The 17392-nt window shown below is 37.9% G+C and overlaps 1 protein-coding gene across 3 annotated transcripts in view; it reads right to left on the reverse strand.

Annotated features, from left to right (window-relative positions):
• The window catches only part of FAM91A1 (family with sequence similarity 91 member A1), a 49678-nt gene that overhangs the window by 10635 nt on the left and 21651 nt on the right, over positions 1–17392 (reverse strand). For all 3 annotated transcript variants that reach the window (XM_050801690.1, XM_050801691.1, XM_050801692.1), the window contains 5 exons: positions 15880–16012; positions 7238–7386; positions 5821–5955; positions 5590–5703; positions 215–287 (listed from right to left, as the gene is read on the reverse strand). In XM_050801690.1, coding sequence (XP_050657647.1) covers positions 215–287; positions 5590–5703; positions 5821–5955; positions 7238–7386; positions 15880–16012 — 604 coding nt within the window. The remainder of the gene's footprint in view (positions 1–214; positions 288–5589; positions 5704–5820; positions 5956–7237; positions 7387–15879; positions 16013–17392) is intronic.

A 17392-nucleotide genomic window follows, 5' to 3' on the forward strand; every position in this document is an offset into this window, starting at 1 on the left:
CAAAAATCCTAAATGGGTCTTATTCTAACAGTTCTTTGTGGATGGCAAAGCACACGACAAAAAACTACCTTTTGCCAACACTCTTTAATAGCAAAGAACCTAGAACCTAAAAATTTTAAGATTTCCTGCCATGTTTTCCACCAAACTGTTGACATGAGTAATAATTAAAAAAAAAAAAAAAAAAAAAAGTCAATAGATACAATTCAAAAGGTACCTCCTTGTAGTTCTGTTTCATCAAATGGAAATGGGACATGGACAGTTTCTCCTATCCCATGCAAACCATGCCCCTAAACATAAACAAAAGTTAAAAGGTATACAAGAAACCTTCACTTCCAATCACTGATATTCAAAAGTAGATAAGATTGTGTCGCATAATAGTATATTCCATATTAATACCTCATCAAAATTCTTTCAACAATTTTCTATTTTTCTACAGCAAGCAGTGATAACCTTACGTGTGTAATAACCTATAAGGCAATGTTTCTCAAATTGAATGTATAGGCCAATGCAAAAAAAGGAGGCTAATTTAACAGGTAAATCAGGTGTTAGCCAAGTGAAGAGTGAATGAGGTCAAGTTTATTCACACAAAGGTTAGCTAGAGTTCTGAGAAGGAAAATTGGCAGAAGAATCCCCATAATCACATAGCATACCACAGGTTAAGAGTGCAAAACTCAAAAACCTGCCCTGAAATAAAATATATTCAGAATTACTTGCTATAATATTATAATTACATATAATTGGAAACAACCAAAATGTCCACCAACAGGGGACTGGTTAATTAAATTAGGAGACATAACTTCAGTGGAGGTGCATAAATGAAAGAAAGCTATGACCTGCAATGGAAAGATCTCCAGTTGCTAAATGGAAAGGTAAGGAGCATATCTGTGTGCAGATACTTGCATATGCATAAAGACACACAGGAGAAATGAACAGATGAAATTATCTGATTTGGAAGAGAGATGGGGAGTGGAAACTTGGTAGACAGGGTTAGCAGGGGAGTAATACTTTTCTCTCTATACGCTTTTTTTTGTTTGTTTGTTTTTTTAAGACAGAGTCTTGCTCTGCTACCCAGGCTGGAGCGCAATGGCACAATTTTGGCTCACTGCAACCTCCACCCACCAGGTTCAAGCAATTATCCTGCCTCGGCCTCCTGAGTAGCTAAGATTACAGGCACCCGCCACCACACCCAGCTAACTTTTTTTTTGTATTTTTAGTAGAGACTGGGTTTGTCCATGTTGACCAGGCTGATATCAAACTCCTGACTTCAAGTGATCCACCTGCCTCAGCCTCCCAAAGTACTGGGATTACAGGTGTGAGCCACTGCACCTGGGCTCTATACCTTTAATAATATTTTATTTTTGAATCATGTGAATGTACTATTAGTTCAAAAATTAAATTTAAAAAATCTGAGTCTACCCACTTCACTCTCATGTTGCAAATGGTAATTGTTTCATGTACCACGTTCAATTAATATTGTTCATTTGAGTTTTGTTTTAAAGCTTTGCTTATATTTAATTCCAAAATTTGATTTGAATTTGTAGTTGTGTAATAACAACAAGCATGAAGAATTTAACTTAATGTCTACATGTATTTAGAACTGTTATAATAGAAATATAATACTGAGGATCTGTAAATTTTTCCCTTTAAGAGAGACCCATACATTATTCAACTTCAAGAAACCCTGATATATCCGAAGGAAAGCATACTCTTTCCGTTGTTTCATATAACAATTTAAATATATTTCTCAGAGCTCTCTTTTGATTCCCTAAACCAGATGGCTGCAATAAATTATGGTTTTAACTAAAAATCTTAATTTGTAACACGTTTAAAATTCCAATAAGGTAAATTTATTTCCATCAAATTTAATTAAAAAGGCATTTTTCTCTAGCAAAAGCAAAACTCCTTAATAAACACTTTAAAAACAGTGTGGTGGCTCACACCTGTAAGCCCAGCACTTTTGGAGGTCAAGGCAGGTGGATCACTTGAGCCCAGTAGCTCGAGACCAGCCTGGGCAACATGGTGAAACCCTGTCTCTATAAAAAATTAGCCAGGCATGGTGGCGTGAGATTGCAGTCCCGGCTACTATAGAGGCTAAGGCAGGAGGATCTCTTGAGCCTGGGGAAGTCAAGGCTGCAGTGAGCTGTGATCATGCCACTGACTTCAGCCTAGGTGACAAAGTGAGACCGTGTCTCAAAAAAATAAAAACAGGCACTGTCTGCTGATTTGGTTGTTTTTCTATCCATATTTTGCATTAGCCCTCACCCAAAAAAAAAAAAAAAAAACCTAATTTAGCTTGACCTACAGAGTACCACCTACAGAAATGACCGTGGCAACCACCACTCTCATTTTACTTTATTCAAAAAAAGATTTGTTACTATAAATTAAGACAGGGTTTCACTATGTTAACCAAGTTAGTCTCCAACTTTTGGACTCAAGCAATTCACCTCAGCCTTCTGAAGTGCTGGAATTACAGGTGTGAGCCACTGCACCCAGCCACTCTTCATTTTAAAGGTAAGGAAAACTGAAGCTCATAGAATCACCCATTGTTCCTTCACTCTACTTCTACTGCCACTACCAACACAGTAACATTTTCTGAGATCTTCCCATGTGCTAAACACAGTGCTCAAGTCATTCTTTTCAAAAATCTTAAAAAGATAGGAACTTTATCTCCAGTTTATAGGTAAAGACACAAAAGGTATTTAACTTGCCCAAGATTACTAGCAAATGATGGAACCAAGATCTGAGTTTAGGCAGTCTGACTGAAGTCCATGTCTAGCCCATTCTATGATGCTATCTCCCGTGACTACCCCATACTACATATTTTCCCTGGCTAATTTCATCCTCTCATGGTTTCAACTACCATCTCCCAGCTGATGCTGACACACTTAATCACTCTTGTCTAACCTCTCATCTGAATTTCAGAATATTTCCAGTTACCACAGGCACCACATAAACACAATGCATCAACTGCCCCATAAATGTGCTCCTCCTCCTGTGTTCCCTAGAGTAGTGGTATCACCACCTCCCGCGATATCACCTCCTCCCGTGTTCCCTAGAGTAGTGGTATCACCTCCTCCCGTGTTCCCTAGAGTAGTGGTATCACCACCTCCCGCGTTTGCTAGAGTAGTGGCATCACCACCCTTCTACCTTCATAAGCCAAATACCTCAGAATCTTTCTTCCCTCTTCCCATCTCTTTCTCAGATATCTGATCAATTCTATTAATTGTGTATTTGTAGTAGTTCTTAAATCCGTTTTTCCTTTCAATTCTTATTACCATGTCTTTGATCCAGGCTATCTTTATCTCTTATCTAAACTACTACACACAGTCCTAACTGGTCTTCTTGTTGCAGGTGTCTCCCCACTCCCTTCCATTCTCAATATCATCCCAAGGTTGATTCCTAAAACACATTTGACCACGTTAATCCCAGTTACCCCCCTGTAATTGCTACCATGAATCTACAGGTCAACGTCTCAGCTCCACAGCAGAACACTCAAGGCACGTGGCACTGCAGGGCCCACCTACTTCTTCAGACTCATCTCTGACCACAACTCCCTCACACTCCAGCTCACCGCTCAAAAACACCGAACAGCTATTGGCCCTGGCATGCTATGTCACTTCATATTCTTATTTATTTATTCCACAAACACTAACTGGACAACTACTATGACCTGAGCACTGTGCTGGGCACTAGAAAAATAGCAGCAAATTAAAAAAAAAAAAAAAAAATTCCTTGCCCAGAGATTTAATCATCCTGACCCCTCCTTTTGTATTCAGCCTGGGTCTCACTTTCTCTAAGGAACCTCTCCTAAGCCCTTCTCCTTGCCCCAAGGCTGGACTGGATACTTCTTTTTAAGTCTTCCACTATATGTAATTCTATTCGATAAACTGAAACTGAGTGCTTATGCGCCTTTTCCCACCATCCTTAAATTCCTTGAAGATGGTGGGTCTTGTCTTATTTGCATATTCACATTAATTAGCACAAAATAAGCACATTCAATTGTTAAGATGGATGAACTGACAACATCTTTACAGAGAACCGATTATGTGCCAGAAAAGTGTGCTACACATTTGATACGTACATTTTCATTTCATTCTCTCAATTCGATGAACATAAACTGCCTACCTTACCATTAGCGGCTATTATTATAAGTGTTTGTTATTATAAAATAGATATTGGCATCTCCATGTTATAGGTGGGAAATAAAGTGTAAGGTTTATCACAAAAATGCCACACAGCCCAATAAGCACACACAGAGGCTCAACATCAGTAGCCATAGGGAAAATGTAAATCAAAACTATAATGAGATACCACTCTACACCCCCTAGGGTGGTTATCATCCAAAAGCCACATAATATCAAGTGTCTGTGGGAATGTAAAATGACGCAGCCACTTTGCAAGACAGTCTGGCAGTTCCTTAAATGCTTAAACATAGAATTACCATATGACCCAGTAATTCCATCCCTATATATATATAGCCAAGAGAAATGAAAACATATGTCCACAGAAAAACTTGTACACAAATGTTTATGACAGCATTCTTCATAATGGCCAAAAGGTGAAAACAACCCACATGTCCACCAACTGATGGAGGAATAAACAAAACGTGGCATATCCATACAATGGAACATTATTTGGCCATAAAAAGGAATGAAGTATTGATACAACAACATGATGAACCTTGAAAACATTATATTAAATGAAGGAAGCCAGTCACAAAAGACCACGTTATATATGATTCCATGCATATAAATGCCCAGATTAGGAAAATCTGTAGAGACAACAAGTAGATTAGTGTTGTTTAAGACTAGAGGGAAGGAGGGGAGTAGCGGGGAGAAAATAGAAGAGTGATCACGAAAGGATGCAGGGTTTCTTTTTAAGGTAATGAAATGTGCTAAAATTGAGTGTGGTGATGGCTGTACATATCTGTGAACACACTAAAACCCACTAAATGCACAATTTAAATTGGTGAGTTGTACAGTATGTGAATTATATACTCAATACAGTAGTCTCCTTTTATCTGAGGTTTTGCTTTCCATGGTTTTAGTTATTATCTGTGGTCAACCAAGGTCTGAAAATAGCTGAGTATAGTATAACAAGATATTTTGAGAGAGACCACATTCATATAACTTGTATTACAGTATGCTATTTTCTTATTAGTAATTGTTAATCTCTTACTGTGTCTGATTTATAAATGAAACTTTATCATATGTATGTATAGGAAAACACATACTATATATAGGGTTACTATTGGTGGTTTCAGGCATCCCCTGGGGGTTCTGGAACATATCCCCCACAGATGGGGAAACTACTGTAAAGCTATTATTAAAAAAAAAAATTGTTGTCACGCAGCTAGCAGAAGGTAGGCTGCAATGCAAACCTGGGTCTAACCTTAAAGTTCATGTTATTTCTGCCACTCCCACACTGCCAAAGGGCCAGGACTAAAATCCACATCTCTGATTTTTTACATTCAACTTTATAAATTTCGAATGACTGATATTTTATTACAACTCAATATAGAAAGCTAGAAAAATCATCATCTTTACAATCAAAAGTCAAAATTGATTATTTCAAATAAGATAAATGTACCTGAATTAAAACTGCAGAATGTGTTAAAGCATCATTCAACATCGTGAGCACATTTGAGGTAGGAACTACTCCAGGATCATGACCCCAAGATGTTATTAGCAATCGATCATAACTCTATTGAAAAGAAATTAACAGGTAAAATGGCATTCAGAAATAAGGAAAATATTAAGAAGTTATCTAGTGTACTGCTCACACACACACAAAAAAACCATCCAAACCTCACACACATACCTGAAATATATCTGGCAGTTTTCGAAGTCTTGTACCTTTGGACAATAAAAGGGATGGTGGTCCTTGTCCAGTGATATGATAAATGTACAGTTTAAACCAGACAGAGCTGACTTCTGGGATAGCTGGTCCAATATGCTACAATCATAGAACAGTTAAGATAAAGTTATAATAAAATGTTACATAAGTGACCGAGAACAGTCTTACAAACAGCAAATCCCTTCACATAAATGTTAACTGTAATTATCCTCATGAAAATAAATTTTAAATGTTTCATTAAAATAGTTTCAATTTTATACTGGAATTAAGAAATTATGTCTTGTCATTTCAATTAAGAGAATGGACTCTGGAGAAGACTGCCTAGTTTAGAATTTTGGTTTTATCCATCCAGCCATATCACCTTAAGAAGATTACTTAAGCTCTCTGTGCCTCATTTTGCTCAATCTATAAAATAGCAATAAAGAATCTACCTCAAGAGGATGTTGTAAGGTTGTTGAAAAAGCTTAAAATAATACCTGGAATATAATAAACTTGATATTAAAGTGTTAGCTATTATTATCATTAATCACATAAAATTTTCACAAAAGAAATCACCTACCCTTCCATCCATTTTACCATTTATTCGGCAGTTCATGGATTCCTACCATGTCTGGAGGTTGTGTTAAAGAATAAGAGGAGGTTGGGGGGTATGCACAAAGAATTATTTTAAAAAGGTTAGTTAGATGCAAATCTCTTGTTGAATATTAAAGACAAAATTGGTGTGAAGACAGGATCCTCACCGAGGCAGCTAGAACATAGGCAAATGAACTGTACAAGAATCCCTTCCTTTCTGCTACATCATTGAACCCTGCATTATCTAGGAAACCAGGTAAGATGTAGCACTGAAGAACAGCAACATAATCTCCACTCTGAAAATGGCACAGGCCACAACTTCCTTGTTAAGTATACAAATGAATGCAACTGATATATATATTTTTTTTTCTTAAGTAAAAGTCCAGAAGGAATTTTCACATATAAATTATACAGTTAACCAGAGTTCTAGCTTTCAAGCACCATCTTTTCTTTTCAGCTTATTCAGTATCACAGCCCCACTTCGAAGACATTTAACTTTTCCTAATTAAATTTATCTGATCCCTCAGAATGATGCCAGCTTCCTTTTTGGAGCATCCTAAAACATTCTCTTTAAAATATTCTGTAAAGGAATAAATTTTAATCCAATGTGTCACAAGTCACTAGGTGATACATATATAAAATATACCAATTACACTCCACAAATTGAACATATCATCTTACAAAGGCATAAAATACAAAATTGCTTTCTACGATTCAGTGATTTTAATAGTTGGTATCTGCAGATAAAGAAAACAAAACTGACGGGACTCATGACACTACCAAGTGGATCCTCCAAGTAGGTCTTTACCTGAGGGGTGCAGCTGCTGACAGGCCGGATTTCATTGGTGAGGGGAGCCATGGAAACAAGCAGCATGTAATTTTTGTTTAGAACTCTGCTGCAAGTTGCAGGGTCCAGACCAAGAAGGCTTTCACAGCGTAAGAGATCCAGAGGAAAACCTGAGTTATGATCAAGCACACACAGAGAATAAAAGACTGACAGTGTGAAACAAAAATATTGAAGATGCAATATTGATAACTGACTTAAGATTTTAAATTTTCTTTTTAAGGTAGAGTAACTCTATTAAGAAGCACCAAATTTCCTAGGAGACCACCAAGATACTTTAAGATGCAAAGCTAAAACGTTTTATTCTTTGGTCTAGACAGACAATCATCTACTTCAGGTTACTTTTTACTGCAACAAGATGTACTTGTTTTACCGTACTTCCTCTCTCCATCTGGAGCCACTCTACAACAGTGGCATACCACTGACCCTCGAACAGAGGAGTTACAGATGCTGACCCCTGGCACAGTCAAAAATCTGTATATAACTTCAGACTTCCCAATGACTTAACTACTAATAGCCTACTGCTGACTGGAAGCCTTACCAATAACATGAACAGTTGATTAATACATATTTTATATGTTATATGTACTATATGCTATATTCTTACAATAAAGCTAGAAAAAAATCATAAGGAAGAAAAAATATATTACTATTAAGTGGAAGTGGATCATCATAAAGGTCTTTATCCTCGTCTTCACAGGAAATAGGTTGAAGAGGAGGAAGAAGAGGAAGGGCTGGGCTTGTTGTCTCCGAGGTAACAGAGGCAGAAGAGCTGGAAGGGGAGGCAGGAGAGGCAGGCATGCTCGGCGTAACTTTACGGAAACACACTGTAAGTTCCCTCTAACTTTCTTGTTTCTTAACGTTATCTAAAAACGTCTCTATACAGTACCAATTCTTCTTCTGCCATCTGCTTTAGTTTCAGTGTCTGTATCATAGAAGAGTGCACAGAAGTCAAAAGCAGTCTTGAATAATCAGAACCCTGCCAGACGCTCTAATGTCGATTTGTTTTCTGGCACTGCTTTTTCTATGTCTTCCTCACTGTCTGGCACTCATTTGGAAGCACCCATCTCCATCAAGGTGTCTATCTATTAGCTCTTGAATTTCAAGACCCATATCTTTTTTTTTTTTTGAGACGGAGTCTCTCTGACGCCAGGCTGGAGTGCAGTGGCACCATTTCAGCTCACTGCAACCTCTGTCTCCCAGGTTCAAGTGATTCTCCTGCCTCAGTCTCCCGAGTAGCTGGGACTACAGGTGCCACCACCACGCCCAGGTAATTTTTGTATTTTTAGTAAAGACAAGGTTTTACTATGTTGGCCAGGATGGTCTCTATCTCCTGACCTCATCATCTGCCCGCCTCGGCCTCCCAAAGTGTTGGGATTACAGGCATGAGCCACCACGCCCAGCCAAGACCGGTATCTTAAAACGCTTCAGGCTGGGCGCAGTGACTCATGCCTGTAATCCCAGCACTCTGGGAGGCCAAGGTGGGCGCATCATGAGGTCAGGAGATCGAGACCATCCTGGTCAACATGGTGAAACCCTGTCTCTACTAAAATACAAAAAATTAGCTGGGTGTGGTAGCACATACCCGTTGTCCCAGCTACTCGGGAGGCTGAGGCAGGGGAATCGGTTGACCCGGGAGGCAGAGGCCGCAATGAGCCGAGATTGTGCCACTGCACTCCAACCTGGATAACAGAGCGAGACTCCATCTCCAAAAAAAAAATAAAAAAAGCCCTTCACTCCCCACCTTTTAGCCATATCCAAAATCTCTTTCATTATTTCCTAGATTAGCTCTGTTGTAAACCCTGTGAAGTCAGGTACAACATCTAGACAGTTTTCTCCAGCAGAAATTTATTATTTTAGGCTTGATGGCCTTCACAGCTTTTTCTAAAACAATGATGGCATCTTCAGGGGTGTAATTCTTCCAGACTTTCATGAAGTTCTATTAGAGTTCTCTTCCATAGTGCAGACAATCCTTTCTATAGAGTACTGTGGGTAAAGAGCCTTAAAGGTCACTATGACCCCCTGATTTAGAGGCTGAATCAGAGACTGTTTGGGGCAGGTAGATCACTTCAATGTCTTCAGTGTTGAACTCATGCGGGTTCTGCGTGGGTACACCAGGACCACTGTCCAGTACCAAAAGAACTTTAAAGGCAGTCCCTTACTGGCAAGGTACTTCCTGACTTCAGGGACAAAAACATCAAAGGAACTAGTCCAGAAAAGGGGTTCTTATTGCCCAGGCCCTTCTGCTGTACAGCCAAAAGACTGGCAGCTGGCATTTATCTTTTCCCTTCAAGGCTCAGCAGCTTTATAGATAAGGGCAGTCCTGACCAGAAACCTGACTACATTTGCACAAAACAGTAGTAAGCCTGTCCCTTTCTGCCTTAAATCCTGGTGCTCATTTCTCTTCCTTATTAATAAATGTCCTTTATGCCATTTTTTTCCAGAACAGGACACTTTTGCATGCATTAAAGACCTCTTCAGGCAGATATCCCTTCTCCTCAATGATTTTCTTAATGGTATCTGTATTACTCCATTCTTGCATTGCTATAAAGAAATATCTCAGACTGGGTAATTTATGAAGAAAATAGGTTTAATTGGTTCATGGTTCTGCAGGCTATACAGGAAGCGGAATGGCCTCTGCTTCTGAGGAGGCCTTAGGAAGCTGACAATCATGGCAGAAGGTGAAAGGGAAGCAGGCACATCTTAACATGGCCGGAGCAGGAGGAAGAGAGAGATGGGGAACGTGCACACACTTTTAAACAACCAGATCTCGTGAGAACTCACTATCGTGATGACAGCTTTGGTGGGCGGGGGGGAGGAGGGGGTGTTAAACCATGAGAAACTGCCCCCATGATCCAATAACCTCCCACCAAGCCCCACCTCCAACACTGGGGATTACAATTAGACGTGAGATTTGGGTGGGGACACAGATCAAAACATACTAGCATCTGGGAACTCATCTGCTGCCTCTCGGTCAACAGAAATTTCTTCTCCTGCTATCTTAACAGTTTTTAAGCCAAACCTCTTAAAATTATTAAACCATCCTTTGCTAGCATTAAATTCCCCAGCTTAAGAGAATATTATCTTTCATTTGCTTTGTCATAATGACTTTGCTTTTTCTCAAATCATATTAGAGTCTATAGGTATGCCTTTCTTATAGCAATCCTGCACTGACATAAAAGCTGCATTTTCAATATGAGAAAAAGAAAGTATTTTGCAAAAAGTGCAATGTTTTCATGCCTGTTGGCATAGAGGTACAAACAGCTTCATAAATTTCCTTCTCTTATTTAACAATCGTCTTTTACACTGATTTACCTATCCTGAAATGATGGGCAACTGCAGCTGCAGAGCTCAATCTGCAGTACATACCATGCAATTCAACTTTTTCTTGTAATGTTACGACTTTTCTCTGCTTCTTGGGAGAATTTCCAGCATCACTAGTGGCTCTCTGTATGGCTCCCCTAGTGTTATTCAAGGTTTATGGTACTGCACTAAATCAATGAAAAATATGAGAGAACCACGAGAGATCACTTTTAACTGTAATGGGCAATTTAACGTAAAGACACATTGCTCACCCAAAGATGATCAGTGTCACAGAGTATTTTAAGCAGGTACTCAAGTAGATACAACACTTGAGCTCATCACAAGAGCAACAAGAGATATCTACAAAATTATTACAGTAGTATAATATGTACTACAGGTAATTTTATGCAGTTATGGCTTAATACTATATGTTTCCATTTATTTACATTTCTCTCAACTGCAATGTCGCTGTGCAATCTGTAAATGTGTGCATTAAGTTCTGATATGTTTGAATGTTTTATAATGGATCTGTATATATTTTATGGTAACAAATGACAAAATAGACTAGTATCTAGATGTATTTTATACATACACGATACATGTAACTTTTCCTTAACTTCTTCAACATCTGGTTTGCCTGCAAGTTTTTTCAAATCATCACAAATTTCCAAAAAATGTTCTAACACGTTTACTCATAAAAATCAGCCCATAAGTGCATGTGTGCAATTTATAGCCATGTTGTTCACTTGTCAACTGTATTACGAAAGCCTAAGTCCCAGGAGAAGCTATGTGCTTCTCTCCTCCAGTTTCCGATCTCTACAAAGAGAATCATGGCCAAGTCCTCATTTTAGTATAGGGGCAAGAGCTCCTCATTTGGAAATGTGTATCCTAGATTTCTGGTCCATAAAGCATGAACTCACTCAACATACAACAGATTTTCAGCATTCTTATTCTTAATCCTTTTGAAAAATACCAAATCCTATTGCTCTCTAAAAAGAGATATTTAACGTTAAAAGAAACTTCTGAAGATCAAGGTAGCTATCTCCTCCTTCAAGCAAGAATATATCTAAAAAAAAAAAAAATATATATATATATATATATATATATATATATATGTGTGTGTATATATATATAATGGCCTCCTGAAAATGCCTAGAAGCAATGAGCACAACTAACACCAGTATCTTGGTCTCTAATAGCAATCCCCAGTAAAAGAAATTAGGCTTCTAGGAAAAATGGCTGATTCCAGGACTGAGGCAGAATAAACACACAATAAGATCTTACTGCTTGGCCAGAAAGTAAAGAATTGCTTAGGGGAGAAAACTGGAGGCATGTCATAAGGAGAAAGGAGACAGGAGCAAGCTTAAAGGAAATTCTCACGGCAAAATCTGAGAAAACTGGGGCACAAAAATAATTGAGAGGCAACAATGACTAATCACAGACTACTGAAAAAATAAGAATTCCTAAATTCATACAGAGAATACGAGAGAATGCCTGGTCACAACTGTTAAATACGGCAGAAGTGCTAAAGTGGGGGAAAAATGACCAATCTCCAACCATCAAAATACAGAATGGTTCAGGCAAGAACCACCAATGGATTCTAAATCTAGGAGGAAACACTGATGAGGAGTGGGATATCTGCATGGCCTCAAAGTATCTCCCCACAGATTGCTTATCAGTTGTGAGGGAAAAAAAATAGTTGACGATACAGTGGAAAAATCAGACAATCCATTAACTGGGTGATCAAAATTAACATCACCAATGAAGGGTAGATGGAAAGCACTGGGTGTGAGGAAGGGGGATGACAGGGTGAGGTACTGGACAGCAGATCACAGAATGTTTAACCATAAGGTCAGCATATTTTCTGGGAGGGGTCCTAAAGCAAGGGATACACCTTGCTCAGGCTGAGGGTGAGACAAACTTCACGGAGCTAGAAGGGCAGAAGCTTAAACAAGCTCTGGCTAACAAGCATTTTGTTCTGACTGATAATTCAGAACAGGCAGTTCGGCCCACTGCTTATGAGGCAAAGCAAGGGAATGTGGAGGATCTGTTTCTGACCTTGTCACAGGTGAACAGAAAGGAGCGGGGAATTCACCTTTGAATCTCATCTAAGTCATATGGGGAAAAAGTGTGTCCTTGCACTAAGCCCCTTCCCAAAACACAGAAGGGTGAGGGGATGTCTTAACCTTCAGGCAAAATTCAACATTATCAATGTCAAGTATAGATAATACTTAATATATACTAAAACAGGGAAAGTAAGAAGTCCAAAGATTTCATGGTGGTTAGAACACATTTCTAATAGCTTTACAACTGTGATTGCTTTCCTACAAAACGTGGTTTAATTCCCAAACATTTCCACAGTACTAGGCTGCCAAATTATAAACAGTGGTTTTTATGTCTGACTTATACTAATCACAGTTAAACAATGTCTTTTTAAAGACAAAGATACCTGGGGGGAAAATCATGCTTATAAAATGAGAAAAAAATAGACCAAACATCACTTTTATGTACAAGCAGTGTCCCATGCTATTTGAAATCAAAGGATTAAGGACTCTTAGGACTAAGAAACTAGTTCCACGTATAACAGAGTTTGCTTGTATAATATCACAACGCTTTTGTTTTATAATGGATAACAAGTACTACATGATATATTCAAAGTATAAATTATTAGTAACATAAAAATAAAATTCTTTTACTCAAACAAGATGCTTAAAACACCAACACTAGAGGATTTCTTTTTTTTCTTCTGAGACGGAGTCTCAGTCTGTTGCCCAGACTGGAGTGCAGTGGCGCCATCTCAGCTCACTGCAACCTCAGCCTCCCAGGTTCAAGCAATTCTCCTGCCTCAGCCTCCCGAATAGCTGGGATTACAGGTGCCTGCCACCACACTTGGCTAATTTTTATATCTTTAGTAAAGAGGGGTTTCACCATGTTGGTCAGTCTAGTCTCAAACTCCTAACCTCAAGTGATCTGCCCACCTCGAGCTCCCAAAGTGCTGGTATTACAGGCATGAACCACCACGCCCAGCAGAGAATTTCTTTTCTAAAAAAAGAGTAAGGTTCAGTTACCAAGCCCAGTACCTGCAGAAAGCAACATTTCTCAACAGGGCAAGCATGAAGCCTTAATGCCCTAAGATAACCTCTATATCGAACGAATGACCTTTCTCATGCATTGAGAATGGTACTAATGTACACCATCATGAGAAAAACTGAGAAACAGTCATGCCAATCAGTTTCCATGTTCTGCAATTCAGATGAGGAGCTCAGCTAAGAAGTGCTAGTAGCAAAAATGAAATTTCATAAATAATTGCAGGTTTGGTCTTAAGGGGAGGCATTCATCAAATTTAACTTTGGAGACCCAGCAATTATTCTAAGCAATTAAATCTCCAACTAGTGTCAGGAACAGTCTAACATTAAACCCACCTTAAAGGTTAGGATTGCACGGGACTATTTTCATAGAGAATAGGTTTAGATTTACCATTTAACTTACTTCATGGTACACTGACTATTCATGGGGAAAAAGTTTAGCCCAGATTACCAAGCAACAAATGTTTATGAGTAAATCAATACAAAGCTTAGCGTTCAAGAGAAGGTAATACAAGGGACAGGGCAATGGAAAAAAATTCAACAGACATGGATTCAAGTCTTCCATTCCTGGCTCTTCCATTTACTAATAATATGGGCTTTGATGACTAAAAACAAGCAGAAGATTTAGCTAATATAAACTCCAATTTCTTTATCTATAATAGGAGTTACACTTCACGGCTCACCAGTACTCTCTAACATTCTCAGATTCTGGGATAGGCAGGAAAGGACAATGTATTTCAAGACAGCTTTAACAGAATATTTCAAATCATCTAACGCATTACCTCCATAAAGCACTAAAAAGTCCCAGAAATTCCAGGAGTTTTATATCCAAAGACATCTTCAAGACTGTGCCACTCACCACTGCTTCATCACATGATTTAGTATTTATTAACACAAAAATGGTTATCCACCAACAAATGCCTACCCGTAAGTGCTTCAGACTCTTGGCATTTGGTGATTTAATATTCTCAGTTTAAACTATTTATGAATGATCTCAAAAAGAGCCCCAGTATGCAACAATTTGTAATTCTTCAGATAAGGCATATTAAGGCTGCAGAAGTGTATCACTTGATACTAAGTGAGTCTAGCCTCACTCAAGTAAACTACCCAGCATGTGCTTCTCCTTCAGCAGTGCTCTGAACCTAAACCAAGAGAAAATAGACTTTGCAACAAAAATACCACTTTTATGCCATTCACTCTAATAATCATATAAGAGATATAAGACATTATTCAAAAGTAGTAAATCAAAAACTATGTGACAGCTTGTGAAGTAACAGCTGAATCCTCCCTCAATATTAAAAACTGAGCTGAAAAGAAAGCCGGATGCTAGTGAGAGAATAAATGAAAATGGAGATGATTAAGAAATTGATGTTCTTGGCTAGAAAAATAGCCTTTAGGTAAATGAAACTAAGCAAAATTAAATGTTACAGTGGTATTGAGGACCCATGAAGCCCCAAGACACAACAACTCTTGTGAACTCCTAAGAACTTGGGCCAAGTGCTCATGCGGTGGTGCCCAAGCCTAGCTGAGCACTGGAATCATCTTTCAAAAACACAAATTCCTGGGGGCCACGCCACATCTCAAAACCGACTGAATCCAAATCCCCATCTGGGTGGAAATTCTGACACCATCAATTCAAGTAAAGCTTGGGAACCCCCAACTATCACAAAACCGAGAGTGCCCAGTAAGGCAACAGCTCCATTAAAGTTCATCAACACCTTAAAATTGCCACTACTTCTTTTACTCTTTAAAAAGAATTATCTATTTCCTTTTTAAAAGTAAAATCTTTTGGTAAGTATTGTAGTAGCATTTGAGCAGAAGGCTCCTCTTTATTCTTTTCATTATGATGGAATCTTTCATTCTTGAAATTTTATGCTTCCTACATTAACTAAATGTGTGCCCTTGTTCACCCCTCAGAGCTGATGCCTGTTCTAAATTCCATCCAGCTACTTACATAAATTAACATTCTAACACTTTTGTAGGTATTGAACAGATTTAAATACTACAAATGTTAGTGGCACATGAGAAGAGAAAAACTAAGGTTAAGAAATAGTTAACACGCAAGAAATTCACAAAACAGGTCTCTAGTTTTAAATTCAATATGTTATCTATACAAGATATGTAAGTGATGATTATATAAGTGAACATGATCTGTTTAATTTCTTAGAAAAAGGTTTCATATGATCATGTCTTCAAAATTAAATATATTTATCATACCATAATTGGGTTGGTCTGGCTGTGCAGTTTGCGCAACTAGGTCTTTGTTATGACGCAGAAACAGTATTGTGTTTCTCAGAGTAAGTGCATGATCAAAATATCTCTGTGCTTCTCCTTCACCAGTGCTCTGAACCTAAACCAAGAGAAAACAGATTCTGCAACAAAAATACCACTTTTATGCCATTCACTCTAATAATCATATAATAGAGATATAAGACATTATTCAAAAGTAGTATATCAAAAATTTGCCCAGGCAATACTGAAACAAGTTATTAACCTCAGTTTTGGTTGAGTTCCCAATTTTACTGCATCTATGAAGATAGAAATTACTTCAATTAAGACTAACAATTTCAGCAATTGAATAATGCTAAGTTATAGCATTATATGTTACATGTTCCATGTAGGATTCAAATAGAGGGCTTGAACAACTCTAAAACCCATATTCTACTCCATCTAGGAAAGTACCCCAATCCAAGGTCACCAGTTTTACCTATAATTCTCATCACTGTGTTCACAATTCTGCATTACCAGTTACTAGGGACACTGGAGTCTGTGATTCAACAAAGCTGTTCACCATTGCTGAACACACAGCTTAAATTCACTCAACAAAGATTTACTTAGTGCCTCCTATGGACGATGACCTCCCTAGGAGATAAGGATAGAGTAATGGACAAAACCCCTGCCTTCGCTGGCCTTATAGTTCAATGCATGCTTTTCTGAGTAAGTCACCTTTTAATATGTAAAGACACATATATCCCAGAAACAACACAGAAAATGGAATGATAGGTCTACCAATGGGAAAATAAATAAATTAGATTTGCATAAATTTTAAAAAATCAATCTTAATCAAGATCAAACTACTTAAAAAATAGCCAAGAATCCACTTTAAAAACTAAGCCTCAGACTGAAAGGCTTTCTCAAGAATGACTTTGTGATGAAAAAGAACATAGATTTATGAGTGAGTATTAAGAGCAGAAGTGATCTTACGATTTGCTACATTTGATAAAAGACTAGCTGAGGTGAAAAAAAGATAAAAATCAGGAAACCAGGACTTGAAATGTGCAGTAACACAGTAAGAAATTTATTAGTAAAAGATAATATACAATAAGAAATGGGATTAACAAATAAAGAAGCATGAAAAAATAAATGGCAGTATAAAGGTAAAAGTAAAAGAGACCAATTAATAGGAAAGGATTATCTCACACATATTTCTACACTTATAAAAGTAAAAATCCTACAGAGGAGGAGCAGTGAAAAATGTTACTGTGTTTTTTTTTTGTAAGATATAAAGGAGTTACAGAATCATCACAAATTCTCTAAACAGCACATTTAATATACAAAGTTCATCACTAAAGCACAAAAGGCACCAAAATTATTAGTCAAGGAACAGATTAGGCACACAAACTATCTGAATACAAAGAGGACAGAATAAAATATCCAAAGAATGAAAAACACCAATAAAGGGCAATCAGATTTATTTAGAGCTAAGGAAAACTAGGGCTGTACTCACGGG

This window comes from Macaca thibetana, chromosome 8, assembly GCF_024542745.1.
Source record: "Macaca thibetana thibetana isolate TM-01 chromosome 8, ASM2454274v1, whole genome shotgun sequence".
Classification (NCBI taxonomy): Eukaryota; Metazoa; Chordata; class Mammalia; order Primates; family Cercopithecidae; genus Macaca; species Macaca thibetana.